Source organism: Lepidochelys kempii, chromosome 7, assembly GCF_965140285.1.
Source record: "Lepidochelys kempii isolate rLepKem1 chromosome 7, rLepKem1.hap1, whole genome shotgun sequence".
In the NCBI taxonomy this organism is placed as follows: domain Eukaryota; kingdom Metazoa; phylum Chordata; order Testudines; family Cheloniidae; genus Lepidochelys; species Lepidochelys kempii.
In genome coordinates this window covers 88,001,529-88,029,389 of record NC_136386.1, presented here as the reverse complement: position 1 = coordinate 88,029,389, position 27,861 = coordinate 88,001,529, and the positions used below count along the sequence as shown (strand labels likewise).

The 27,861-nt window shown below is 38.5% G+C and overlaps 1 protein-coding gene across 6 annotated transcripts in view; it reads right to left on the bottom strand.

The window, feature by feature from the left end:
- PCDH15 (protocadherin related 15) overlaps positions 1–27,861 on the bottom strand; it is a 1,335,873-nt gene that overhangs the window by 663,552 nt on the left and 644,460 nt on the right. For all 6 annotated transcript variants that reach the window (XM_073353680.2, XM_073353679.2, XM_073353690.2 and 3 more), the window contains one exon: positions 2,918–3,036. In XM_073353680.2, coding sequence (XP_073209781.1) covers positions 2,918–3,008 — 91 coding nt within the window. In that variant the 5' untranslated portion in view covers positions 3,009–3,036. The remainder of the gene's footprint in view (positions 1–2,917; positions 3,037–27,861) is intronic.

Here is a 27,861-nt window from a genome sequence, read left to right as displayed (position 1 = left end):
TTCCACTACCTCCACGAAAAGGGAGAATCAGGTTTACAGCCAAATCAGATTGTGTACATTTAACATATGTCAGAGGTAGGAGAGCTAGCTTCATTCTAAAAACAAACAAACAAACCAATACAACACCCCTCTCCCAGAAAAATCCCCACCAACCCAAAGCCACACAATAACATTTTAAGGGGCCCATGTTGTTGTGATGTAATTTCTTCTGGCTATCCTACTTTGCTTTTCCGGTGTGTGCCTTTTGGCTCGTGGAGTGGAAAAGTGGGTGCCTGGTGGCAGATGCGGGTGGATGCTGATAGCTTACTCCAAATCCCTCCAGGCTTCACTCTGGAATGTTCCAGGGCCCCCATATACCTCATATTTGCCCATTTTTAAACTGTTTAGGTTATCCATGATAAAGCAAATAGGACTCACCTATCCTTCACAAAATTATTTTGTCTATCTATAAACCTTTTCAGTTATCTCTGAAACACTAAAACAGGAATCATTACTAGGAACCTGTCCAAGAGAAGACCTACTCTTGGAAAGTGTAATCTCTTCAAAGAGAAGATTCAGCATGGCATCCTTTCTTCCCTCCTTTCACAATCTTCTCTCATCCCATTCTTGCCTCCTTCCTCACTTTTAAAAACAACCAGGTTCCTCATCTGTTTTCCTCTTAACTCTTCCACCTGGCCAAGCAATGCCTTCTCCTTCTTCCTCATGACCTACCTTGTCCTTACACTTTCACCACCTTCTTCAACCCTTAGCTTCTCACCCTTTGTAGTTCCTTTCCTTCACAGTATGAATATGCTATGATTTCTCTATCCTTATATCCCTCCAACATTTACCCTGATTCTTACTCCAACTGCTATCCCATCTCCCTTCACCTCTAAACTCAGTGAAAGTGTCACACACAACTGTTTTATTAAGGTTCTCTCCTCCAACTCTGTCTTTGTACCCTCCAATTTGGTCTCCATGCCACTGAAACTTTTGTCTCCATGGTCTTTAATGACACTTTTATGGTCAAATTTCAGAGCCTCTACCCGGATAACATCTTTGAGTATCATCTATCTAGATCTACATGTCTAGGCAGTGTCCATGTGTTCCCCCTTCTTCCTTCCTCCATCACTTCCTTCAGAGATCTGGCCTTTCCTCTCTGTTCCACTACTAAAGGCCTAGTCTAGGCCCTTATTATTTCTCATCGTAACAATTGCAGCCTTTTCCTCTCTGGCCTTTCTGATATCCAATTGGATTCCCAGGTCCAATCAAAAGCTACTACTAAAATAATCCTTCTGACCATATGCATGGACCACTCTCCTTAAACTAGTCTGGAAAAACAATACCCTGTCTTTCAAACCTCTCTTTAAGATTCACTTCTACAATGACGACTACCAGAAAAAGCCAACTGATAATGGATCGTCAGATGGCCTTTAGGAGTGTCCAATATTGTATTTTTAACTCTAGTTGTGTATAAACCTGCCTATGCAAATGCATATTTTTATTGCTATTTCCATCATCCTCCCTCCCAAGTTTCTTCAGATTGTACAACCCACTGATTATATCTTATATTAAATATATTCCAAGATCTTTAAGGCAGGGAATGTCTTTTACTGTGTGTTTGTACAATACCTCAATCATGATTGAAGACTTTAGGCTACCATAATAAAATAATCCTCATCAAAAATACGTTAAAAGTATCTAAGTCAGCTAAGCCAAGAAAAGCACAAGAGCAATTCATATTCTTCACGGCCTGTGAGAGCAACTAGATAACATGTATTGATGGTGAAAATCATAGTGATGTTACACAAGGAAGGAATGAGGGGGGGGGGAAATAATTTGCTTACATACCATGGATAACATACAAAACTAAAAAGAAAACATTCAGAGCGGAAATTACTGTTAGAATAGGAAATGTTGAAATAAAAAAAAATAGTCGTTTTGGAAAGCATCCTATTTCAACATACAATGAAAGACAAACAAAACACATGCACTGGAGAGATGTCCATAATAAAACAAATAGTGCTCTAATTCATAAAGATGTACAACTTTTTACCAACATACAGTTTTCTAAATTTAAAAAAGGAAACCTAACTACAAAAATCACAACTAACATGAATATTACATAAGCATCCTATACCAAAAGTAATAATTTCATTAAAGAAAAACATACTGCATCTTCATATGTGCCTCTTAATAGTTCTTCATTTTACTTTCACTTGACCAATCCCACACAAACAGACCCTTCTCTCTTCTTTATATTTATTATGTTTAAAATGTTGGTTTAAGAAACAAATGGTATATACATTTGCAATTTATTACAAATACTGAGTCAAATGCATCCCTCGCATATCTCCATTAAATTAAATGAAGCTACACCAGGGATGAATATGGTCTATTGTCACATCATTTTACAATTCCTGCACTACTCTTTCTCTTGAGTTCCTCATTTTGGATCTTTTCCCTGCACTGAAGTTTTGGCTGGTTGAGGTGTATGTAAATATAGCTGCTGAGTAAATTTCTTCTTCTCTTTAAAAGTTACCATTTGGGTGCTATAAATGGTATATTTCCAAATAAAATGTGCTGAGGAGCATACTTGCAAGCATATAATAATTAAAATGTGTTCAGATCTCAATGCTAGAAATAAGTGTATATTTAAATTATGTTTTTAATTTTACTTATGTGTTTCTTGACTTTGGTTATAATCCACAGGCTCTTGAATACATTCTCTTTAATGGATTCCGAGTGGTTGCAATTGTGACAGCTAAGCATACAGGGCCATATAGAGTTATCCTTTCATTTGTAACTTCTTGTCTTAAAGCAGCATATGTTAATAGCTCATTCCATTAAATACCAAATCATCTGGGTTAACATTTTTTTCCATATACTATAGTATCTTTATGGAACATGTAAAATAATAATAATAAAAAAAACCTACCATCATCATTCTGGGCCAAACAATTGGTGAAGACAGTAGCAATCGCAATTCCTACAGCCATCCATTCCCACAGACAGAACTGCTGTAACATTTTTTATTGAACTTCACTCAAGGCAGATCTGAAATAAAAAGAAAGATTTGACATATTCATCAATCAGTTAAGGTAAATGCATCTGTCAATGCACAGAGGTTATAATGACTTCATGGTTAATCCCTTGTAGTATGGGTCCCTAAGCAATATTACTAAATGATCTGTATCTATCAGCAAGCATGTCCAATCTCCATAACAGGACAGTTTTGTTTTGTTTTATGTTATTGCTCTTTCTACATCAATCACGGTGTTAGAGCACTGTGTAATGTTTTGTGTTAGTCAAACATATATTACATGTTAGAGAAATTAATATATATATCATGATAAAAAATATAACAATGTTTGCTTTCTGTACATTTTTGCTGAGATAGCACTTTAGATTTTGCTGCAAGAGTTTGCAGATCAGAAAACTGGTTTGTGTGTTATTTGTAAAATATTTGGCCTAAGCAAACAACAAGGTAAAGCAAAAAGTCAAGAGGAATCAATTAGCTTTTCAGAAAATCAGTTGTACGCCCCTCCTCTCCTCAACGAGACAAGCTAACAAGTAAAAACCTAACACCACAAAAAACCGACCAGTGAAATGAACAACAACTACTGTAAAATAAAACCACCTGGATGAAGCCAGTGGGAGTGGGACCAAAAAAAAATAGATGTGTTGGAAAACAAACAAATAGAAGTCAGTATCAGCAGAATGTTCAAAAATGTATTAATTGAGGTTAATTATTGTCATGTATGCATGAAAATGTTTTAATTAGGGGGTTAGAATGTAATGTGTATAAATAAAGACAAATGAAGTAGCTCTATAAACTGAGTCTGCACAAAGTTACAAAACGAAAATTAAAAATTTAACAATAAGGGACTGGAGAAAATATAGGGGAAGACTAGTCAAGCATAGCAAAAAGAAAAGGAGTACTTGTGGCACCTTAGAGACTAACCAATTTATTTGAGCATAAGCTTTTGTGAGCTACAGCTCACTTCATCAGATACATAGCAGAAACCAGAGATTTGAAAAGAGTCACCCTGTCCCCAAGGAAAGTAACTTGATCATTTACTTTTCTTGACATCTATTTTTACATGTATATGTAATTCATATGTAATAATAACCCTGTCTTAAAATGTATAAAACAAAAGCTAAAAAAAAACCCAAAAACCAAACCTGTTTAAGTCTAGATTGGAGTGGATCTTGTTTCTCACCCAACAAAGGTATCAAGCAAAGAAATATGTTATTCTCCTTCCTTCAGCTTCACCATTAAAAGTGCAGTGCTTTTCTGAAAAGTGATTATATAAAACAGATGTGCCAGTCCTTAAAGCTGCTGCCCAACTGCTGGAGTTGGCTGGGAGATGTCCCACAGTGTTTAGACCCACTGAGCACACCCAGGCTAATAATGACATCTGGGATAGGTCCATTGCCAATGCAGCACAACCCATAGAACAAGGCAATCAGGTGAACAAAAGTTTATAAAAAAAGAGTAGCATTTTTAAAGTTACACAGTGCTCTATTTTGTTATTCTGATAAAAAAGGAACTCCCACAATTCAGGGTTGAAAAAAAAATCACATTATTCTGAACATTTTTATATGAAAATATCAGAACAACAATGAAATATCAAATGGAAGCAACAAGAACCATGAAAATGAAAGAGACCTGGATAGTAAAACAAAGCTGTTGTCTAAAAAGTATATAAATACTGTCATTTTACTCATGTAAAGCACTTAGCCCACTGGTTTTCCTTACCACTTTCTGCTAGTATTTTTGTATTATGGTCATATAAGCTATATTTTCATTAAATCAAACAATTGCCATCTCCACTCCCCGCCATTTAATGGCCTTCAGCATCAAAGCAATCTGATCTGCCACCAACAAGAAATTATTAAAGTCACTGTTATCATTTTCCTTCAAGAGATTGAACTTTTTCTATCTCTGCATCTGTATAGTTTCATCTTAGGCATTTATTTACATCACAAACAATAGTATCATATTAGGACATTAAAGCTTTCTTCTAAATAACTCACACTAAGTTATATTTATTGCAACCAAGAGAAATCAAGGTTTCCTTTAAAAGAAATAAATGACAGCTCTTAAGTACTGGAAGAGGCACGTACATCTACAAAACTTTGTTTTATTCTTGTTTTCCCAGTACAAGGATGTGTGACCAGGCCACATAATTCTGGACTCCATCTTGAGAAGTCAGTATTTTTCCACAAACCGTTCTGGGAATCAAGTTTTGAAACAAAGGGTTGCTGCCATATGCTAAAGCTATAAAAGGCAGGGAGTGACAACATCTTTTCTTCACTCCCCACACAAGAAGACTCCTGAAAACACCTGAGGGGGAAAAAACTGAACTAGGGATAGTGCTGGTCATAGGCTAGAGGAATTTCTAGCCTTTGTATGAAGACCTGAGAAACCCAAGCTGTAAAGCTAATGCAGCTTGTGCCTTAAGAATCTACAAGTTTGTCTGTACCGTCAGTTAGGGTGAGAATCTGCTGTTCAGATCCAGTGTATCTAGTATATTAAGCTTAGTTTGCATTTTTGTTTATTTGCTCCACTTTGATCTGTTTGCTATCACTTAAAATCTATCTTTTGTAGTTAATACATTTATTTTAATCTAACCAATGAGTGTGGAGTGAAGTGCATGGAATTTGCTCAGAGAGGCTGTTACGTATTTCTCTCCACTCCACATTGGGAGGGGGAGGGATGAACCCTATGAGCTTACGCTGTACAGTTCTCTGTGCATAAATTTTGGATTTATGCTCCAGAGGGGGTGCATGCCCGGGGAGCTTTAGCCTTTCTACTGTTGATTCATGCAGTGGCTAGTCAGAGACCCTGCATGTAACTGCAGTTGGATGTGTCCCTACCTGTGGGTATGCTGGTGGAAGTATAAGACTGAGATCATAATCTTCAGCTTGGGGGGAAGAAGATCAATTCCAAGAAACCAGGGAAGCCCTTGTGTGTGGTAAGGGCACATAGGACAGTAAGCAGAACCTCCAGTGAAGGAAGATGAATAATGCTCTTAAGAGCAGAAGTTTCAATCCTTTTCTTCGGGGCTTTCTTTTACTGATTCATAAACAAACTATTCCAAACAAAAACAAAGCACTTGGAACAGTGTCCGACAACTTCCAGAGACTGATCCAGCTTCCTAGCTTCATCTCTCTCGGTTGCTTCCACCGCCATTTCCCTCATCCCCAGTAAATTACATGACAGGGCCAGCTAAACTCCTCATCTGCTGTCTGGGCCTTGCCTCAGATCTCCACTGATAAGGTTGTACAGAGGAGACCGAGCAGATTTAATTGGAAATTTAATTGGAAATTTAATTGAATGAACCAACAATAATTTCCTCTCCAAAGAAATGGCTGGATTTGTTGAAGCCCCCACCCTAGCACCTTAGAGAACAGACGAGGATGGGGAGCATTTTGGAGATTGTGGAGGTATGCACAGGTCCACACATTCATGGCAAAGTGTGTGTTTAAATCCCTAAATTGCTTCCTATTTCTTCAGGGTAGGCCAAAATTAGCCTTCAACAGAGTGATGAAGAGGAAGTTCCTAGACCAAAAGGAGGTTTCTCTGATGTAGGGCAGGAGCATGTGACTCCTTCATAGGGAAAAAAAATAAAATAAAATAAAAAGGAGCAATAGACCTTCTACTCAAGACCACGCAAAATTTGTCAGTGTTACAATGTTATTTTCCTTCAGTAATTCAGGTGTGGCTTGTTCTTGTTACCTTCTAAAGTTTATTCAAGTGCTACTTTCTGATTACTTTCATTTAAATTGCTAATTTACCAGCTTCAGACAATATGAAGTTACTTTAAAGTTACTTGTGGTTTAAAACACAACTTTTAAAGTAAGTAAATAAATGTATGATGATTATTTTTTTCTTAACTGGTTAATATTAAACAAATGTTATCACTATATAAAGCATACCCACTTCACAGTATGATTTATTGATATCAAATCAATTTGGTATAATCACGAGCATCCTTAATTGGCTTTTGAGGATATGTGAGAATCTCAGAATAAATTTATTCATAGATCTTCCCAATGAGTGAGCAAGGATTCCTAAATGCATTATATGCTTTACAGTTTTCCAGTCTTCTAACACACTAATAAAATAAAGGTTTAAATACTAACAAAATTATTTTAGATATTACCAGTTGTCAAATGCTTCCAAGTTTTTATAATTCAGAAATGCTAGGCAAACCATCTATGATTACAGATCTGCAGTAAACAGAATGAGTTCATTTTAAAATATTTAATTAGATTATTCATAGATCAGTGGGAGAACATGCATACAAAGAAGACAAGTGCACCTATTTGTAATAGTCCTGAAGAGGAATGGGCATATACACTTCCCCAATGATTTTTATACTAAAAATGACCAGTTCTCCAACAAAAATGTTTAATTTTAGAAAGATAGTTATTGAGTCTTCAACTGACATCCAGTGTGGTGGGACTACGCCAGAGAGGTTTTAGGACTCAGACATCTTGGCAGATTTATTTTTGATTGAGATGAAATGTCAAGTAAACCATAAGGATGGAAATGGAGTTGTTCTAAGAGTAAGTGTCTCTAGCTGAAACTGTAAATAGAGCAGAATAAAAGATTGAGCCTTTCACTCAGTAATCCTGTGGGCCACTGTAACAGAAACTGGAATGAGAAATTTAGTAAACACAAGCATCCTTACCAAATAGGAAGTAAACAGAATTTTCAGATGCCAAAAGAGGTCACGAACAGCACAAAAAAGTTTGAAGACCTCAAATGAGACAGCTGAGGATTGATTACTCACGTGAGAAAGAGATGCAGGCTCAAGCTTTAAATTTGCAACGTAATAGAGAATAAAAAAATCTAATATGATTACTGGAGTAGAAAAGTATAGAATTTTACATGATATGGTACCTGAACTTTGGATCTTTCTGTAAAACAAAGAAGGAGTTCAAAGAGTAATTTACAAGATGGGAAATTATATAGCTGAGAGGATAGACTTTAACTAGGAGTAATAGGATGAAATTAAGAGAGGAAAAATGCCGGTCCAGAATCAGGAAATTTCTGATAATCAGTATTCCTAGGAGTGTGATATATTTGACTGTGTAACATTTAAGGGGAAAATAAAGTGGTATATAACAGGCCCAAAGGGAGTGATGGAAGGCCCATCATTTAAGACACTGGAACAAACAATAAATTGTACACTGCGAACAAACATGGCTCTCTGTCCCGTTTCTATTTTCTAGGATAGCTACCAGTCAACTAAACACAAGTATAAATATAGCAGACATTTTTATCTGAAGCATCTGGCAAAATTTAGGACAACAATAAAATACAGCAAGAAATTGCAAATGATAGAAAATAAAATGATGCCATCTAAGCAACTTCAATACAATTTGAGTTTTATATCCTACAGCATTACATAGTATTTGAAATATTGAATTCACTTACAACTGAAGGACCAAAACTGGAGTCAGACAAACGAATAGCAATGTTGCTATTTGTTCCAGTGAAACTACAATCTGGTTAAAAAGAAAAATAAGTTTAATAATAAAGTCAGTAGTAGCACTGTTCTCTGTATAGTAATAGGACTCAAACTGTGGAAATGATCACAATGGTCCCCTCTGGCCTTAGAATCAACAGAATCCTTTCAAGTCAAGTATATATTGTACAATGTACTAGGGCTAGCTATCACAGTTAATGCATGCAATTAACACAAAACAAATTAACTAGATTTTAAAAAGTCACAATTAATCACAGTTTTAATCTCATGGTTAAACAATAACGGAATACCAATTTAAATTCCTTATAAATATTTTTGGATGTTTTTCTACATTTTCAAATATTTTGATTTTAATTACAACACAGAATACAAAGTGCACAGTGTTCACTTTATATTATTATTTGTGATTACAAGTATTTGGAACTGTAAAAAAATAAATAGTATTTTTCAATTTACCTCATAAAAGTCCACTCAGTCCTACTTTTTGTTCAGCCAATCACTAAGACAAACAAGTTTGTTTACATTTAAAGGAGATAATGCTGCCTGCTTTTTATTTACAATGTCACCTGAAAGTCAGACCAGGCATTCAGATAGCACTGTTGTAGCTGGCGTTACAAGGTATTAATGTGCTAGGTATAGTAAACATTCATATGTCCCTTCATGCTTCAACTTGTAGGCTCTAAAGTTTTATATTGTTTTGGTTTTGAGTGCAGTTATGTGAAAAATAATTCTACATTTTTAAGTTGTACTTTTACAATAAAGAGTTTGCACTACAGTACTTGTATGAGGTGAATTGAAAAATACTTTCTTTTTTTACAAAGCAAATATTTGTAATAAAATATAAATTGAGCACTGTACATTTTGTTATAATAAATTTAAATTCGTATTCTATTATTAAAAGTGCAATTAAAATTGTGATTAATTACAACTTTTTTTTAAAGTGTTTGACAGCCCTACAACGTATTAATGCTACTGACTGTTGAAATTGGACTGATGATTCAGATGCAGCCAACCTTAGGATCTTACCATGTTTATCTCGTTCCAAACATTTTAATTACACAAAACTAAAAACCTCTTAAGAATCATTGCTGACATATTTAAATATCTGTTCTCGTAAATTTCACTGGTTTAAAAAATTGTCAATTTGCAGATGTATCAGAAACTAACAATACTGTCAATGTAAAATCCTAAAAAGTCTCAATCCTGCAAATATTTTCACATGTCCTAAACTTTAATCACATTGTGGTGGGTTACCCCCTATTCCGGGATGTCACCTGCTCTATTGGCGTTCCACTGAGCCCGCCTATTCCACCAGCCTGAGCTCCCTTACACTATCCTGCTGAGCCAGGCCCTGAAGCCTCCTTCAGTACACACACAGGTAGGGACACACCCAGCCGCAGAAAGACAGACACTGAAATCAGTTCTGCATGGGAAGACTCAGCTTGGGAATTGCACCCCCTCTAGGGTGCAAACCCAAAATTGTACAGAGAACTACACAGTGTAAGCTAATGAAATTTGTCCCCTCCCTCAATGTGCAGGAAGATATACACAGGTTTTCCCCACCCTGCCAGTTATGGATTACACAAACTAGTTTTAGAACAAACAAACAAGTTTATTATCTACAAAAGGTAGATTTTAAGTGATTATAAGGGTAGCAAATAGATCAAAGCAGATTACCTAGCAAATAAAACAAAAACCTCAATGTAAGCTTAAGACAGAAAAGAGACTGGTTACAAGTAGTAATTTCTCACCCTAAATGCTGTTTTAGGCATTTCTTTCACAGACCAGACACCTTTTCCAGTCTGGGCTCAGCTCTTCTCCCCCTCCTGGCCCCACTTTTGTCTGTTTCCAGCAGCCATCCTGGGCGGGGATTCAGTGAAGGAATTAAAACTGATTAAGTCACTTCCCTGTCTTAAATAGGTTTTAAATATGGCAGGAACCCTTTGTTTGCCAGTGCAGTTCCTCCTCCCTCCAGTGGAAAAATACTGGTATTCTATCACGGAATCCAGTACCCTATGACTTAATCACATGATCCTGCAGTGTCAAAGCTGCCATGAGTCAAAGGTTGTTTGTAGCATCCCAGGAAACTGGGAGTTCAGCATTTTCAAAGTCCTATTGTTCTCCCTAATGGCCCATCCAGACTGATTGCATTCTGTCTGGTAGACGTTGGTCAGGTGTAAACACACTTGTAATTTTTACAGTCAATTCCTAACTTCAGGTACAAAAATGATACATGCATACAAATAGGATAATCATATTTAGTAAATGATAATCTTTTCAATAATATCTCATAAGATCCATCTTGCATAAAGTATATCTTAGATATGCTATAATCATATTAAAACAATATTTCTATGAAGAATATGGGGCATAGTATCACACACGTGAGTAATCCCTTTGTAGGATCAGGACCTAAAACAGGTGAAAAAGAGCATCAGCCAGATTCATACCTGGTGTAGTTTTGTTGAATTCAGCGGATTTTTACCAGGGAGGGAAGTGGTCTAGTAGCTTTAAACTTTGATTTGTGTGGAACTTGGGATAGGTGCTTCCATCAAGTTTTAAAATTTGTTCCTAAATTTTCAAAGTATTTGTGATTGTATTTCTCAGACTTAAACAGGAAGAAACTATTCCTTTCTGCTTCAATAAACAAACAAAAATGGTTTTGTTTTTAGGATTGAAATGTTATTGCCTTATTTGGACTAGATGTTTTTCATACTAGCTCCCTCCCATTAGTCCTTCACATACTAAAAATAAATAAATGGCACCATACAACCCAGGGTGAAACAGAATAGTGAAATTAACCCAGGAAATAGAGATGGGCATGAGCGAAAACAGTGGGGTTTTTTTTATCTTTTTTTCATTTGCAGACCCCTAAAAAATTTCAAATCGAGGTGCCCTTTGGAAATCTTAACCATAACCTGAAGACCCCCAATGATCCGAAGACCACAGCTTATTAACCACTCTTCTGTTGTATTGACAACCTTCATTGGACCCCTTAGATATAGTCCATGGGCCCAGAGACCCCTGGTTGAAAACCATGGAACTAACACAAGAAATCTTGTCCTGGCCCCCAGTAAATATTTAATCTACAGCTAGGGCCTAGACTGAACAACAACCCTGAATCTCAGCAATCCAAAATATTTGGAGAAATATAGATATGGATCTATATCCAATTTTGCACCAGGTAAAACAGTGTGAGTTTTGCCATTGACCTCATGAGAGGTAGATTCAGCAGTGTGTGGCTTGGGTACATCTCTAATACTAATATTAACTATACACTTAAAATGCCTTATTTTATAAACACAGCCATATATTAATACCTTCCTAAAATCGATTGCTACCCTGTAAGCAGCAAATTTGAAGATACTTTACCAAAGATTATGAAAATGCTTCAAAGTAGTCATTAGAATGTGTAAACGAAATATGCATGCATTAAAAATAGGTAAATATGGATTTATTCAATAGCTTACATGTAAATATTTTAAATAGAAAATATTTGTATACATAAGAGAATATAATAGGTCCTTTGGAATTGCTATGGTTGAATAAATAATACAGGTTTTTAAAACTGTCTAAATACCCATTTTCATATAAAGTATTTATTTATTCAACCAAGCAGAACATCTTCAAGGATCATAACTTATATACTTTAATTTGTTCTTTTTTCTCTGTGAGTTTATTAGAGTTGCAATAAAAAACTGAAAATGAACAGTAAATCTACTTTTAAATAATATTTAATGGATATATTCTGTCATAGGATACCATATCAAAGTTTTTTACTATGCAAAACTCTTACTCTTTTAATGTTGAAGGTTTTTTTTTAAAATTAAAATCTGTTCAAACATTAGATACCTGGAGCAAAGCACTTCCATTCCTGACATTGGAATGACAACATTTCAAATAATTGTAGTGCTTTATGTAAATTTTGGGCAAATTCAACAACAAAACGTTAAATCAGACCTATGTTCGCTCATAAATAGAAGAAAACACCTCAGAAGTAGGATTTAAAATCACGAAATTTAGGAAAAACTCGATGTTTAAAACCCCATCCCTAATTTAGAGTGGTGTCACTAAGCCTGACAGGGACCATATCTAACTCTAGGGTGCTGTTCCATAATCCAGTGAGGGTTGGCTCTAGAAAGATGCTAATTATCTGCACCACCCGTTTTCTCCAAGAAAAATTGAGGGCACTCAGCAGTTCACATGGTCTGACCTTGTATTTATTCCATGATACCCTGATTCCCTGCATTTCTCTTTCCCATTCATCCCACCTCAATGCATCAGATTCCACTGAGCCCCAAATCAGGGCCTCCTGGGATCATGGACATCCTTCAGCTGTTGCACAACGTGGAACCCAAATGCTAATTCTAACTGGAGTCTCCAAAGGACAGGTTACTTAACTTTGCAGTAACTGGAGTTCCTCAAGATGTGTTCCCCTGTGGGATGCACCTGTGCTCCTGCACCTTTGAGACTTTTGGTAGCAGTGCCTGTTCAGCATGCACATGCCCCCACCACGTCCTTGTCTCCCATACAGAGGCTATATAGGACTTCATGAGTGAACCACCCTCAGTTTCTACTCTACTGCAAAGCTCATAGAGGCAGCTCCAAAGCAGATGGGAGGAGGGGAGGTAGCAGAGTACCCAAGGAACACACATCTTGAAGAACTCCAGTTACTGCATAAGATGTGCAACCTCTCCTTCTTTGACTGGTGTCCCTGTGGGTGCTCCACCTTAGGCGACTCCCCAACTGCATCCCTTTAAGAAGGTGGGAGTTCAGATCAGTGTCCATGACTGAAGAAAACTGCACAGATTACTGTAGCACCTGACCTTGTAGCGTGCACCAAGCTATAATGGGCAGCAGACATATGCACTGAGGACCAAGTTGCAGCCTTGCAGATTTCAGCAACTGAAACATCTTCGAGTAGGGCTACAGACAGACTGATCTAGAAGAGTATGCACTCACTCTTAAGGGAGGTGTAACCTCAATGAAATCATAACAGGCAATAAAGCATCCAAAAATATATTTAGAAAGCCTTTGAGTGGAGATAGGTGCTCCCTTAAACCTGTCTATAATAGAAAAAAAAAAAGAGCCTAAGGGGTGTTCATGAATAGCTTACTTCCATCCCAAAAAAAGGTTAACACCCTCTCAACATCTAGTGTACAAGATGATAACTCCTGTGTAGATTGCTGAGGATTAGGGGGGAAAAAATGAAGGTGGTGAATACTTTGCGTAATGTGAAATTCAGAAGACACCTTATGTAAAAACTTTGGATGGGTTCATAAAGATACCTTCTCCTCAGAGAACAAATTAAAAGGAGGGCCTGTTGTTAGAGCCCCCATATCCCCAATCCTTCGAGCAGCAGTGATGACCACCAAAAAGACCATCTTCAAAGACAGATGTAGTAGTGAGAACAGCTACTGGCTCAAAGGGCTGTTTCATTAGACTGTTAAGAACAAGGCTGAGATCCCAAAGTGATGTAGTGGCTCTAATCTGCAGAAAAAGTCTTTTTAGGAATCTCACTGTGGCTGGATGAATGCAAATGGAAAACTTCTAGTGGCACATGGAAAGACATTATTGCTGCTAAATGAACCTTGCCAGAATGCACAAAGAGACTGATTTTTTTCAATTCCAACAGATAATCCAAGATTGAGGAAAGAGACGACTGGACAGGAGAAAGATGGTACCAGTCACACCCAAGCTAGGAATATTTTGTTGAGGACTTGAGAGTTCAACTCCTATTCATAATTTAGGAAGAACTGTCTGCCGACGTTATCTGCCACAGTGTTTTATATACCCAGCAGGGAAGAAGTTATGATGACTATCTGATGAGCTATGCACCAGATTCAAAGTTTTATTGCTTTGGTGTAGAGTGAGGGAGAGTGTGCCCCGTCCCAACAACTGATGGAATACATGTACTCTGTGTGGTCCATCATGATTTTGATGGAGTTGTTTTTTGAGTAAGGGAAGAAAATGGAGGCAACATTTCCAACCGATTGATGTACAAGCACTCTTCCTGTTGTGACAATTTGCCTTGGATTATGTGAGGACCCGAATGTGCTCCTCATGCCAATAGAGTATCATCGGATATTAACATGGCTGTAGGAGGATTCTGATTGAACAGGATTCCTGCACAAAGCTTAGAAGGATTCATCCATTAGCTGAGTGAGTGTAGGACCTGCTTGTTCAGATTATGTTTGTTTGGAACATAATCTGTCCTGAGCCATTCCTGGTGAAATTGAAGATACAACCTCGTGTTGACAAAAATGCAAGCCACCATGTGCCCAGCAATTACAGACATATCCTTGCTGGAACTTGAGGGCTGAGTTGCAGTCTTTGAATAAGGTCCTTCAAAGCAAAGAACCTGTTGATAGGGAAAAAAAATTCTGCCTGTTGCTGAATCCAGGAATGCTCCTAGAAAGAGAATTTATTGCATAGGAGGTCAAGGTCAATTTCTCAAGCTTTATCTGAAGGCCTAGACTTCAGAATAATGAAGTTATTTGAACTGCCAACCATTCCTCCTGCTATGACTGACTGTTGAGAAGCCAGTTATTAAGGTAGAGACACACCCTTTATTCCTACATGACAAAGGTAGGAAGCTCTGACTGCCATGATTTCTGAGAAAATCCTTCAGGAGGATGACAGGCTGAAGTGTAGGGACTGGGACAGGTAATGATTATGATTGAATATGAAATGAAGAAATCTATGAGAAGAATAAATTACAATGTAGAAGTAGGCATCTTTGAGGTCAAGGGTCACAAACCAGTCCCCTAATTCCAGGAAGGGAATTATAGCTGCTAGGGACGCCATCCTGAATGTCATAGATCTGACATGCTCGCTCAATTTTCTGAGGCCTCCAATCCCTGTTTTTCTTGGGTATCAGAAAATATCTTGAACAGAACCCTTTTCCCCTGTGTTGGAGGAGAACTGGTTCTATGGTTTCTGGACTTTGGAGCAATAAGATCTCCTGTGGCAGCAGTTGATCATGAGAAGGGTCCCTGAAGAGGGATGAGGAAAGAGGTTGGAAGGGCAGGGTAGAGGTAAATTGGATAATATAACCTGAAGTAATGGTCTCCAATAGCCATATGTCTGATGTTATAGCCTCTCATACTTGTTGAGATAGAGAGGGGCTGTCTCATGCAGATGATAAAACCTTGTCACTGGGTGTTCTGACTTCTCAACCAAACCATCAAAACTGACGTTTGGACAATGTTGAAGGCTGGGATGAAGCAGTCTAGATAGTTGCACCTTTTTCTTTGAAAACCTCAGTCTCTTAACTGGTGGTTCTGGTGGCCTACAGAAGGTAGAAAATTGAACAGGGCAGGATGTTTGTATTGATGAGACCTGCACTAAACTTTATTTTATTTGCACGTGTTTATATCCCTAATAACCTAAGTGTTGCTCTGGAGTCCTTTAGATTATTAAGCAAGTTGTCTGTGGAATCTGTGAAAAGCTTTTGGCCATTGAATGGTATATATTCCATAGTTTATTGTACCTCCCACAGAAACCCAAACAACTGACACTAGGAAGCTTGCCTCATCAACTAATGCAGTGAAAACAGACATCACTGCAGTATCCACCACATCAAATGAAGCCTGCAGTGAAGTTTTTGCTAAGAGCCAACCTCCTTAATTATGGCACTGAACATGGTTCTCAATGTTCTTGTGGTAAATGATAGGAGGGTGGTGAAGCACTGGAATGAGTTACCTAGGGAGATGGTGGAATCTCAATTCTTAGAGGTTTTTAAGGCCCAGCTTGACAAAGCCTTGGCTGGGATGATTTAGTTGGTCCTGCACTGAGCAGGGGATTGGACTGGATGACCTCCTGAGGTTGCTTCCAACCCTAATATTCAATTAAATGGTCAATAAAACATTAATCTTCTCGTAGTTCAGGTAGTCATATTTTGACATTAGTTCGTGGTAGTTAGCTATCATGAATCGAAGTGTTGCTAACAAATAGTTCTTACAACCAAAAAGGTACAGCTATTTCTCATTCTTATTATTGGAGGGGCTTTTTGGGTATGTTGCTTGCACCTTTCATTGACTGTGTCCATGACTAGACAATTTGGTGCTGGATGGGAAAATAAAAACTCAGAATCCCTGCCTGGGATGTAGGTTTTTTGGTTTTTTTTTTTTTTTTAAAACAGCCCTCTTCCAGGTGCAGGGGCCTGCTGCTAGCCTTTGCCAGATAGACTTGGCTGGCTCAAAAAGAGCTTCTTTAATTGGCAGTGGCACCTGTGCTGAGGTTGAGTTTTATAGTATGTCCAGGAACTTGTGTCAGCAATCCTGGACTTCTTCCTGGGGAATTTGCAGTGTCAGTGACCTGCTTTATCCGGTCCTGGAATTGCCTAAAGTTATTAACTAATGATGACAGTGGTGGCGTGATTATCTCATCAGGTGATGATGACAAAATGTTTGTCTGTCCTTGCATCTTGCTCCTCAAGGTCTCCACTGGCTCAGAGCAGGAGGGATGGACGGTACTGGGGAACAAGGTCTTCTGTCTTCCCTGTGGAACTGAGCTAAGGTCCTCATGGAAACAGTCCTCGAAAAGGAAAAATGACTGCTCATAAAGACTGACCCAGCCAGGCTCAATACTGAGAAATATCTGGAGGTCACAAGGCTGAGGCTCATTGAATACTATAAGTTCTTTTGGGTCCCAGAATTCCTACGGTACCAGAAGCACAACAGAACTTGGTACAGGCACTGATGATGTTGCAAGTGCTGTTGTATGTAGCACTGACATAGGTTTGAGGGGGTCAAGGATTCCATTGAAGCCTGTTTCTTGGTAGCTCTAGTTTTTAGTACCTAGCCCTTTACCACTGAGACATATCAACCATTTTAGTTGACATCTTAGACCTCGTCTACAATACCAGGGTCAGTTGACTTTAGTTACGCTACTCCAGTTACGTGAATAGCATAGCTGAAGTCGATGTAGCTTAGGTTGACTTATCACGGTGTCTTCATTGCACTGCGTCAATGAGAGACGCTCTCTAGTCAACTTACCTTACTCTTCTCAGGGAGCTAGAGTATCAGAGTCAACCAGAGAGCGCTCTGCCACTGATTTATTGGGTCTAGCGAAGACCTGCTAAATTAACACCCGCTGCATCAACTGCAGCAGCATTGATCTTTCAGTAGTGTGCTTCATGGTACCCAGAGCCTCACTAGCACTCCTCTGAGGGTTGTGGTCTCCTGTGACAGGATCTTCTTTAATGAGGAACTCTCTGTTCTGATTCTCTTATCCCTTTGAGAGGGGAGCCTGCAGTACCAGTGGCACAATTATCGATACCTCACTTCTAGAAAGTGTTGGAGATTGGTGTTTCCATGCTGTCTTCCCTTTGGAAGCACATGGTGATTGTGATCTTGAAGATGACAGAGCACTGATAGAAGTGGAAGGTCCCTATACAAGGGGGTTCTTTGTACCTAGGTCCAAAGCCCGTTTTAAACTTACATTAATATCTATACTTAATTTCCCTATTTTATGGGATCTTCCCTTAAAAGAAGAGCAGATCTTACAATTGCTGGGAATGTGAGAGGTTCCCAAACAATGAATATACTAGAAGTGCCTGTCTCTAACAGGAAGTGTCTCTCAGCAAGAAAAGCACTTTTTAAAGCCCAGGCAGCCTAGCATCCACAACAGAAGACAATTTGTTCAAGCCACGCAATCAAGGAAAAAGACCCCCCCCCAAAAAATGGGGGACGGGATTTTAAAGCAAAAAAAAAAAACCCTTCCCACCCACCCACCCACCCACGGAACAAAAGTTGTAACAACTATACAGTACGAAACCTACTACTACTGAGAACTAATTATCAAGCTAAAATGCTACCCCCTCCCCAAAAAAAAAAAATAGAGAGAGAGAGAGAGAGAGAGAGAGAGGTAACAGGCGCATAACAAACAGGCACATACTAGACTTTGTTTCTGGCCAAAAACAGTTGAAAAGGAACTGAAGGTGCCCACTCAGTCCTGGGTGCATGCAGGGGTGCATGCATGCCTAAAGTGGAGCACCCACAGGGACACGCCTCAAAGAACAGCAGCAGGTACTCTTGCTTGTATCGGTGAGGATTCTTAGGGCATGTCTACACTTACCAGTAGATCGACACTCCTACAATCGATGCAGCGAGTGTCAATTTAGTAGGTCTGGTGAAGACATGCTAAATCAATGGGATAAACAATCCCATCGATTTGCATACTCCACCTCCCCGAGAAGCATAAAGGAAGTTGAAAGGAGACGCTTTCCCGTCAACACACCGCAGTGTAGCCACCGTGATAAGTGGGTCTAACTACGTCGACTTCAGTTACATTATTCATTATGCCATTGATCACTACCCGTTGAGCCCGACAATCTAGCCAGCTTTCTATCCACCTTATTGTCCATTCATCCAGCCCATACTTCTTTAACTTGCTGGCAAGAATACTGTGGGAGACCATGTCAAAAGCTTTGATAAAGTCAAGGAACAACATGTCCACTGCTTTCCATTCATCCACAGAGCCAGTTATCTTGTCTTTGAAGGCAATTCGATTAGTCAGGCATGACTTGCCCTTGGTGCATCCATGCTGACTGTTCCTGATCACTTTCCTCTCTTCTAAGTGCTTCAGAATTGATTCCTTGAGGACCTGCTCCATGATTTTTCCAGGGACTGAGGTGAGGCTCACTGGCCTGTAGTTCCCAGGATCCTCCTCCTTCCCTTTTTTAAAGATGGGCACTACATTAGCCTTTTTCCAGTCATCTGGGACCTCCCCCGATCGCCATGAGTTTTCAAAGATAATGGCCAATGGCTCTGCAATCACATCCGCCAACTCCTTTAGCACTCTCGGATGCAATGCATCCGGCCCCATGGACTTGTGCTCGTCCAGCTTTTCTAAATAGTCCTGAACCACTTCTTTCTCCACCTTCTCCCCATGCTGTGCTGCCCAGTGCAGTAGTCTGGGAGCTGACCTTGTTCGTGAAGACAGAGGCAAAAAAAGCATTGAGTACATTAGCTTTTACCACATCCTCTGTCACTAGGTTGCCTCCCTCATTCAGTAAGGGGCCCACACTTTCCTTGACTTTCTTCTTGTTGCTAACATACTTGAAGAAACCCTTCTTGTTACTCTTAATATCTCGTTACTTTCCCCTGCTCAAATGAGAATATTTTAGTAAGCAGAGGAGAAAGAAATCAAAAGATTTGAAGGTCATGTAAACAGAGGGTAAACCTTTGTGCAAACAAATTCTCACAAGTTTCTCACTTTCCATGAACACATTTGTAAAGGAAAAAAACCCCTAATCATAAAAAATATTCACACAACTATTTAAAAGGGTAGCTAATATCTCAGTGAATTTGTAGAATTTTTATTTAACACACAGAAATATTTGCAAATACTTGTTTTGTAGCATTTACCTTGCCACAGCCTTCAGACGTACTTGTTTCAATTGACATTATTAGAGTGTAGTACACTTAATAGCTGAAAAAGTGGCTGCATCATAATTTGAAGAATTAAAAACATGAAAGTACATATGATTTAAAAAAATTGAACATCTAAAAGTAATTCACAAATAAAAGTTGTTAGGTAACTATAGTATGCTAAGAAATTGCTTGTGCACCTTCATATATTTTATCCTTTTCCACATTATTGTGAAAGCTCAGAGTTTCCTAGCTCCACCCTGAAATCTATCATTCTTTCCTGTGCCTTTCAGAAATCATCACTTTTATATGCACAGAAGGCTGGTACATGTGATGTGTGGTCATTTTTACTGCAAAGCATTTCAAGAGGCACGCTTAGTTGAGGAGGAACACACTGAGAGCGCAGGCAGTGGTTGCCATGCACTTAGTACAAGGATTCTCACCAATGATTCTCACTGATGGTGTAAAACTTTACCGTCAGAATGGTAGCATTTCTAGCCACTTATGCCTGTGCAAAGTGGATATAACAGGTACATGGCCACGGTAAATTGTGCCCTGAAAAACCAAACAGTTTCATACTGAATTATCTTTAATTAAAGATGTATTTGTAGGGACCAGTTTGTTTGGTAAGCTTTCATTTTGTTTAAATAAAAATTGATTCAAAGATTTTCTTTTATGACTATGTTTCATTCATGCTTAACTTTTTTCATTTATTCTTTATAACAAAAAGTGTCTTGGCTGAAGTGTATATAGTGTAATGTGCTATATGTGGCATCTCAAGAGCAGTTTAAAAACCTCTTCTGCCTGGTGAAGTGTACTATAAATGGACTATTAATACCTGATGTTGTGCATTTCTTACAAAAGAAAAAGGGGAAAGGTTTCTAAACACTAATCATATTCAGAAAAAGATTAGTCACACTACAAAAGCTTTTTAAGGTCATTTTGTCAGAGACAAATAGAATGGACTGTATTATGATGCCTCCTCCCCTAAACACTCCGGGCAGTGCATTTTTCATCTTTCTAAAAATCACTTGGGTTATTTATTTATGTATGTATTTTAAAAGGTAAACCAGCTCACAGCTAGATTTACAATAGCATATCCCCTCAACTGTAGGTGAGTAAACTCAATATAGTTTATTCATATCTATAAATCCAGCTCTTTAACACACCTTGAACACATAGATGGTCTTTTAACTGCCTATGCGCATGTCCATTTAAAATGACATAATTCCCACTTGTAAACGTAATCTACCACTAATTACTAGGCCAAAACCAAGTTGAGTTCCTATGGTTAGTTTGCATAACATTGGAAAACATGAGCATTTTTCATTTTTTTTTGCAGGAAAAAAAATCTTCCACAATTATGTCACTGAGTCACTAGCATCATAAAACTTCATTATTTAAAAATGAAAACAAAAAAACAAAAACAAAAAGGAACATTAGCAGGTGGGCTATTGTTTATGTCGTTTCCTTAATGCTTCCACATACAAATATTTTATTTAAAAATGTTTAAAATAACTCTTCAATTTTTTATTACATATATACATGTAAACACTAAAAGAAGATTTTTTTAAAAAAAATATTACAATACAAAAGGCAATTTGTATTGGTTAACAATGGATATACTGAAATAAAATGGAGTATGAAGTAAACACTGCTTTTATTCGTCTTCTTTTGTTGTGACACAAGGTATACAGTAGTGGACACCTAGAAAACCATCAATCTGCCTTATGTTGTGAAAATGTATGCAATACAAAAGGTAAGTTCTTTGATAAACTAACGCATATTGAAAATATAGACTCCAATACTGTTCCAGGGGGTGGTCTCCGATTGGTCACAACTTTTGGTGCTGTCACAGTCACAAACCCAGGCAGGCGGCAAAAAGATAATTCTGGAGTTTTTCCATACAACTGTTGTCCAGCTTCTGTCTACTCTCCTCCCTCAAACCCATCCCAGATGTCACAGAGACAGCTGTTGGGGGATAGGGAGTGGGAAAGTGGGAGTAACATCTGAGCTAAAAGGAAAAAATCTTAGGGTTTTTAGTGTCTTACTACAGGCAGCTAATGTCCGTCGTATGCCCACCATTGTTCTTTCTGAGCATGCAGAGTTAAATCTGTTTAATTTTGTTAAACTATGGCTACAATAAGAAAAAAAAATCCTAAGGCCCCAATCCTGAAAGTGGTCCCCTACAGACAGACCCCTGCACCCACAGGGTTGCCCCCACCAACTTCAGTGGGACTTTACATGGATGCCAGGAGTTCGCCCGCATACAGAGCCAGTTGCAGGATCATCCCCAATATCTTGAAATATTTGCATAAGTATTTTGTCACCAGTTATCCTGATGCCTGTATTCAGTATTCTGAAACACCAGTGAAGGGGAGAAAAAGTCAGTGTTTGCCACCTCACCTTCTATACATGGGGATGGAAGGACAGACATGATATTTGATTTCTTGGTTTAAACTCAGGGTCCAAGATCTACAGGAACAGAATGGAGAAATGTTTAGCTCCTGAATCACAATTGGTTTTGTTGCAATTGTTGAAAACGTATACTCTCCATTCCAATACTGATAAAAGCATCAGCTACTTTTCTGAATAAAGCCTTAATATAGCAATTGAATATGAGCACTAAACAAGGGCTTTTGTTTTCTAAAATGAGAGTTTAAATATCTATTTCAAATACCCTTTACTAACATTATTAACTATTCTAAAATACATTAGCTAGGACAGTATCAAAGAAATAGTGATTGTTTTAAGTCCATTAAATGTCACTTTTGCACCATAAGGTGCCTAAGAAAACCTTGTAGTTAAATGGTTACTCTAACCATTTGTACAGGAAACAATGGAATCAAACTGCCTTGTCTAGATAGATATCCATCTTCTAGAATCTAAATAAAAACCTTCACATTCTCACCACTTTTGAGTATAAATTCAAACAATTCAAATGCACAAAGCTATGTCCTTTCCATTTTTATATCCACTTCCTAAATAGTGGTAGGTCTTAGTGATAAAAGCAACACTACCATCACTGAAGACTTCCCAAGAACACACCTTTGACACTTAACTAACTTTCAGAACCATTTTGACTGCTTTTATGCAGAACCACCAATTTTCTCAGTACATCAAGGTATAGAAGCTTGGTACCTTTACTTTGATGGAAGCTCCCACAACATCGATACCGGAAATCAAGTTGCAGCCTCTCAAATAAAGTAGGATTCATGTGTATGCAGTATGACCTTCCTCTAACTGATAAATACCACCCCTGTTGCTTCTTAAATCTGACAAAATCTGGTTACACTTGTAAAAATCAAACTTGTCATAGCAGAATTTATCTTTATAGAAAATTATTGTTCCCAAGTGCTTGTTAGAACACGGTCAGCACTTATCAAAGATGTGCTAAAATACCCAATGGAAAACACATTTTTCCTGGCTCTTCCACACCACATTGTAACAAAAAATAAATAATGACTACAGTCAAGTATCACCATCTATATACACGCTATAGATCTATAGTGCTTGTACTCTACATAGTGCTGCAAGTGTCGATACAGGCAGGTGGTTTTGAAAAGTATTTGTCTAAAGTGGCTTTTATATTTTTAACTGGCGGATTTTAAAGTAATTTTAATAATTGAATTGTTCGTATGCCCAATGTAGACAAGGACCAAAAGCATAATTAAATATAAATACTGCCCAGACCTTATCTTCCCTTAGAGCTAAATGACCTGATTTCTGGATAGTAAAATCTCTGTTCCCCTTCAGGGAGTAACCTCATCCCACTTTAAGGTGCTACGCTTAACTAGAACCAGCTGTACCTAAGAAGCTGCCAGCTGGGATTGCATTCCTGAAGCAACTCTAAACCAATTCTGGTATCAACAGGACTGGATCTCCTAAAGGGGCCATATAAAGACTTATATCCCATAACAGCAATATGAGGATGTAGGAATCCAATTAGCCAGCCCTTTCTTGACAGGGCCTGTAACAATCCTTTTTGTCTAAAAAATCCCCCTTTCCCTCTTCACAATTTCTCTTTTCCATCAATTCCCAGAACTCCTTCTAGGCAACAAATGATCTTTTTTTCCCTCTGTTCTCTTCCTCTCCTTCTACTAAACTCAGTCCCCTTTGTCAATTTTATCACTTCATCCTCTTTAATATCACCAAATCTGTCTTTCCTCACAAACGCAGTACTATCATGCTTGTCCATATGCTGTTATCTGTCACCATGGTTACTCTTACCTTATCTTGTTTAGCTATCCTGCCTTTCAACTCTCTCCCTTCCTATTTAACTGAAATCCAGCTACCGAAGTGGTCTCTCTCCTCCTTCAATTTAGCCATACTATCTTCTTCCTCGAGTCACTTTGATCATTAGCTTCCTGTTTTAGTATATCAAATGCAAGCTTTTTGCTTTCGCATAGGAACCTACACAACCTTACCCCACCTCTGTTGCCATTTTCTTTTACTGTCTGCCTGCTCTGCACACTCTTCCTTATCATGGCTTCATACCTTCTTTCATATGGCTTTGTACACCTTCAAGAGTTTCCTGCATCTCTTCCAAACACAGTCTCTCTCCTTAAAATGTTATCGCAAATCACTCAGGCTATGGGTGAAAGCAATAGCAAATCCATTTCACCCATTTGCTATGGGTGAAATCCAATTTCACCCATAGCAAATCAGGCTATGGGTGAAAGGTCATAGGTCTATGTTTATAAAATGTTTGCAAGTTTTCAGCTATTTGTAAATGTTTTTAATAATAATCTTCCAGTCTCTCTTCATGCAAGCTTTGCAGTCACTTTGCCTCTCAGTCCTCAAACCTCTGCCTGCCTGTACCACCTTTGAAAATCTCTCCCCACCATAATCTTTTACCTTCTACTCCTCTTAACTTTTGTCTCTCTTTACTCTTCCATTCTCACACCTCCAAAAAGCTCGGGGCCTGTACCGCTGTCCCTTCAAGAAAATTAGAGTCTACCTGTGCTGTGCAACCGTGATAAACAGTTGATCATTTCAATTGCTAAGACCTTCCTATAGCGCAAATGCTTCTTCTACCCTCCAAATAAGCCTGATCTTTCTTGTTTTCAGTCAGTCAGTGATTATAGTAACCCTCCCAAAGATTCTCCAGTGTACTTCAGTCTCTCCTGCCACAGAAGAAGAAATTTCCTAAAGATGAGGAATGTGGTCAGGTGCCTAATTTCCTGTACAGTGAGGAACAACTACTGATCTCCTTAATCTTTATAGGAGGGGAGGGTGGTGGGGTTCCAGAAATGGTGCTGGGACCAGAATAATGGGGTAAGGGGCTGAAGGCAGTCCTCTACCAGGTGGTATGGATTACAAAGGAAGGATGACATGCACTGGATGAGTTATTGCTGGATAGTTTTCAGATTTATTATTTAATAGTTTTGTGGCCTAATTAAACCATATTCCTGGTATCTTGTCTTTCTTCCCATGGTGTCCAGCACAATAAAGTGTGCAAGGAAAATGACACATGAGGGATGACAGCAAGAACCTGGGTATCATATTTGAGATGATGTTCAACACTGAGATCAAATTAAAGGGTTCTGGTTGCCAGAATCACTCATACTGTCCCTTAAAAAAAAAAAAAAAACTAAACTAACAAAAAGAGTCCATCTTTTACTAGATATCAGGGAACTTCACATTTTAAATTAAATTGTCAGTAGGAATTAGAAATGATCCAACATTGCAGTTCATTTTAATTTTTTTTTTATTAGAGGATGACAGCTAGATTGCTGCGCTAGGCAAACTAGCAAGCTAGATCATCTTACATTAGTTCCAGAGAATCTGTTTAAGTGGTAATTAAGGATAGAATAGTACAATAGTTGGGTAAGGTATCTCCTTGGGTCAAACCAACCTGATTTCTCTAAAGTAAAACTAGAACTGTCAAACATATTAGAAATTTTAAATACACACACACACACATAATTTGATTAGTCCATTTGTTCACTTCATGGTTTTAAACTTTTCCATGCAACGTTTGAAGAAGAAACTTTGCAGTACTGGGCTATTGCATAAGACTCAAAAGTGAAACAAACTGACTTGTCAGTTATCAACTAGTCAAATCTTATTTTAAATTCACTCTTTCCTGTTATTGAATTATATAGGTTTGTGGTCAACATTTAAGATGGAACTCCAGTACTACTGTATGTTCTAATTAAGTTTTATCCCTACAAAAGACGACAGTAACTTACTGAAAGAAAACATTTCTAAACCTGCACAACTCTATTATCAAAGGATAATGAGAAATTAGAGAGATAAAAGGTCTGGAGCAGTAGCATGGTGGGGGAGAGGGGGTGCTGCTTCCAGGCACAAGCCATTCTACTGCAGTGGTGTACATCTACCTCCCAGAAGTCTCCTACTACAGGACAGGCCTAACAAAGAAAATAAACAGAACACCACTAGCCATCACCTTCAGCCCCCAACTAAAACCCCTCCAACACATTATTAAGGATCTACAACCTATCCTGAAGGATGACCCAACACTCTCACAAATCTTGGGAGACAGGCCAGTCCTTGCCTACAGACAGCCCCCCAAACTGAAGCAAATACTCACCAGCAACCACATACCACACAACAGAACCACTAACCCAGGAACCTATCCTTGCAACAAAGCCCGTTGCCAACTGTGCCCACAAATCTATTCAGGGGACACCATCACAGGGTCTAATAACATCAGCCACACTATCAGAGGCTCGTTCACCTGCACATCCACCAATGTGATATATGCCATCATCTGCCAGCAATGCCCCTCTGCCATGTACATTGGTCAAACTGGACAGTCTCTACGTAAAAGAATAAATGGACACAAATCAGATGTCAAGAATTATAACATTCATAAACCAGTCGGAGAACACTTCAATCTCGCTGGTCACGCGATTACAGACATGAAAGTTGTGATATTACAACAAAAAAAACTTCAAATCCAGACTCCAGCAAGAAACTGTTGAATTGGAATTCATTTGCAAATTTGATACAATTAACTTAGGCTTGAATAGAGACTGGGAGTGGCTAAGTCATTATGCAAGGTAACCTATTTCCCCTTGTTTTTTCCTACCCCCCCCCAGACATTCTTGTTAAACCCTGGATTTGTGCTGAAAATGGCCCACCTTGATTATCATACACATTGTAAGGAGAGGTTTCAGAGTAACAGCCGTGTTAGTCTGTATTCGCAAAAAGAAAAGGAGGACTTGTGGCACCTTAGAGACTAACCAATTTATTAGAGCATAAGCTTTCGTGAGCTACAGCTCACTTCTTCAGATGCATATAAGGAGAGTGATCACTTTAGATAAGCTATTACCAGCAGGAGAGTGGGGTGGGAGGAGGTATTTTTTCATGCTTTCTGTGTATATAAAAAGATCTTCTACACTTTCCACAGTATGCATCCGATGAAGTGAGCTGTAGCTCACGAAAGCTTATACTCAAATAAATTGGTTAGTCTCTAAGGTGCCACAAGTACTCCTTTTCTTTTTGTGATCTACCTCCTGGGCAGCATACCCGAGTTCCCGTGGGATGATGTGCTGTCTCCACACTCAACACAATGTTGTTTTCTCTTTGGGGTAGGTCCTGGTATTAACAAAATGAAGGTTTTACCTGTCATCATTCTCTGGGGTAGATTTTCTCTGTTTGCTGTTGTAGAGCTCTTTCCAAAGGGGATTCCTCACAGTGCCATTTTGAAACTCTTGTCTTTGTGGTAGACTTCCTAACATTACCCTCTGCCTCTAAAGCAAAAGGATGCCTTGAGGGCATGAGAATCACCACTGCAATTTCTGCCCTAGTCTCCAGTGCTAAGTCTCACTACCTGTACTGGAGGAGACTTCACATTTCAATAGCAATGTTTGTAACATTTTAAAAAACAACACATTTCAGGAAAGCTTTTATCAGAGGAGACCTATCTTCTATTCATACCCACCCAGTTTAGCACTTGTCCTCCCACTGCACGATTTACAGATAGCTCTAGAGATAATATTGGTAATCCTTCTTTGGGTGGTAGCAGTCACATA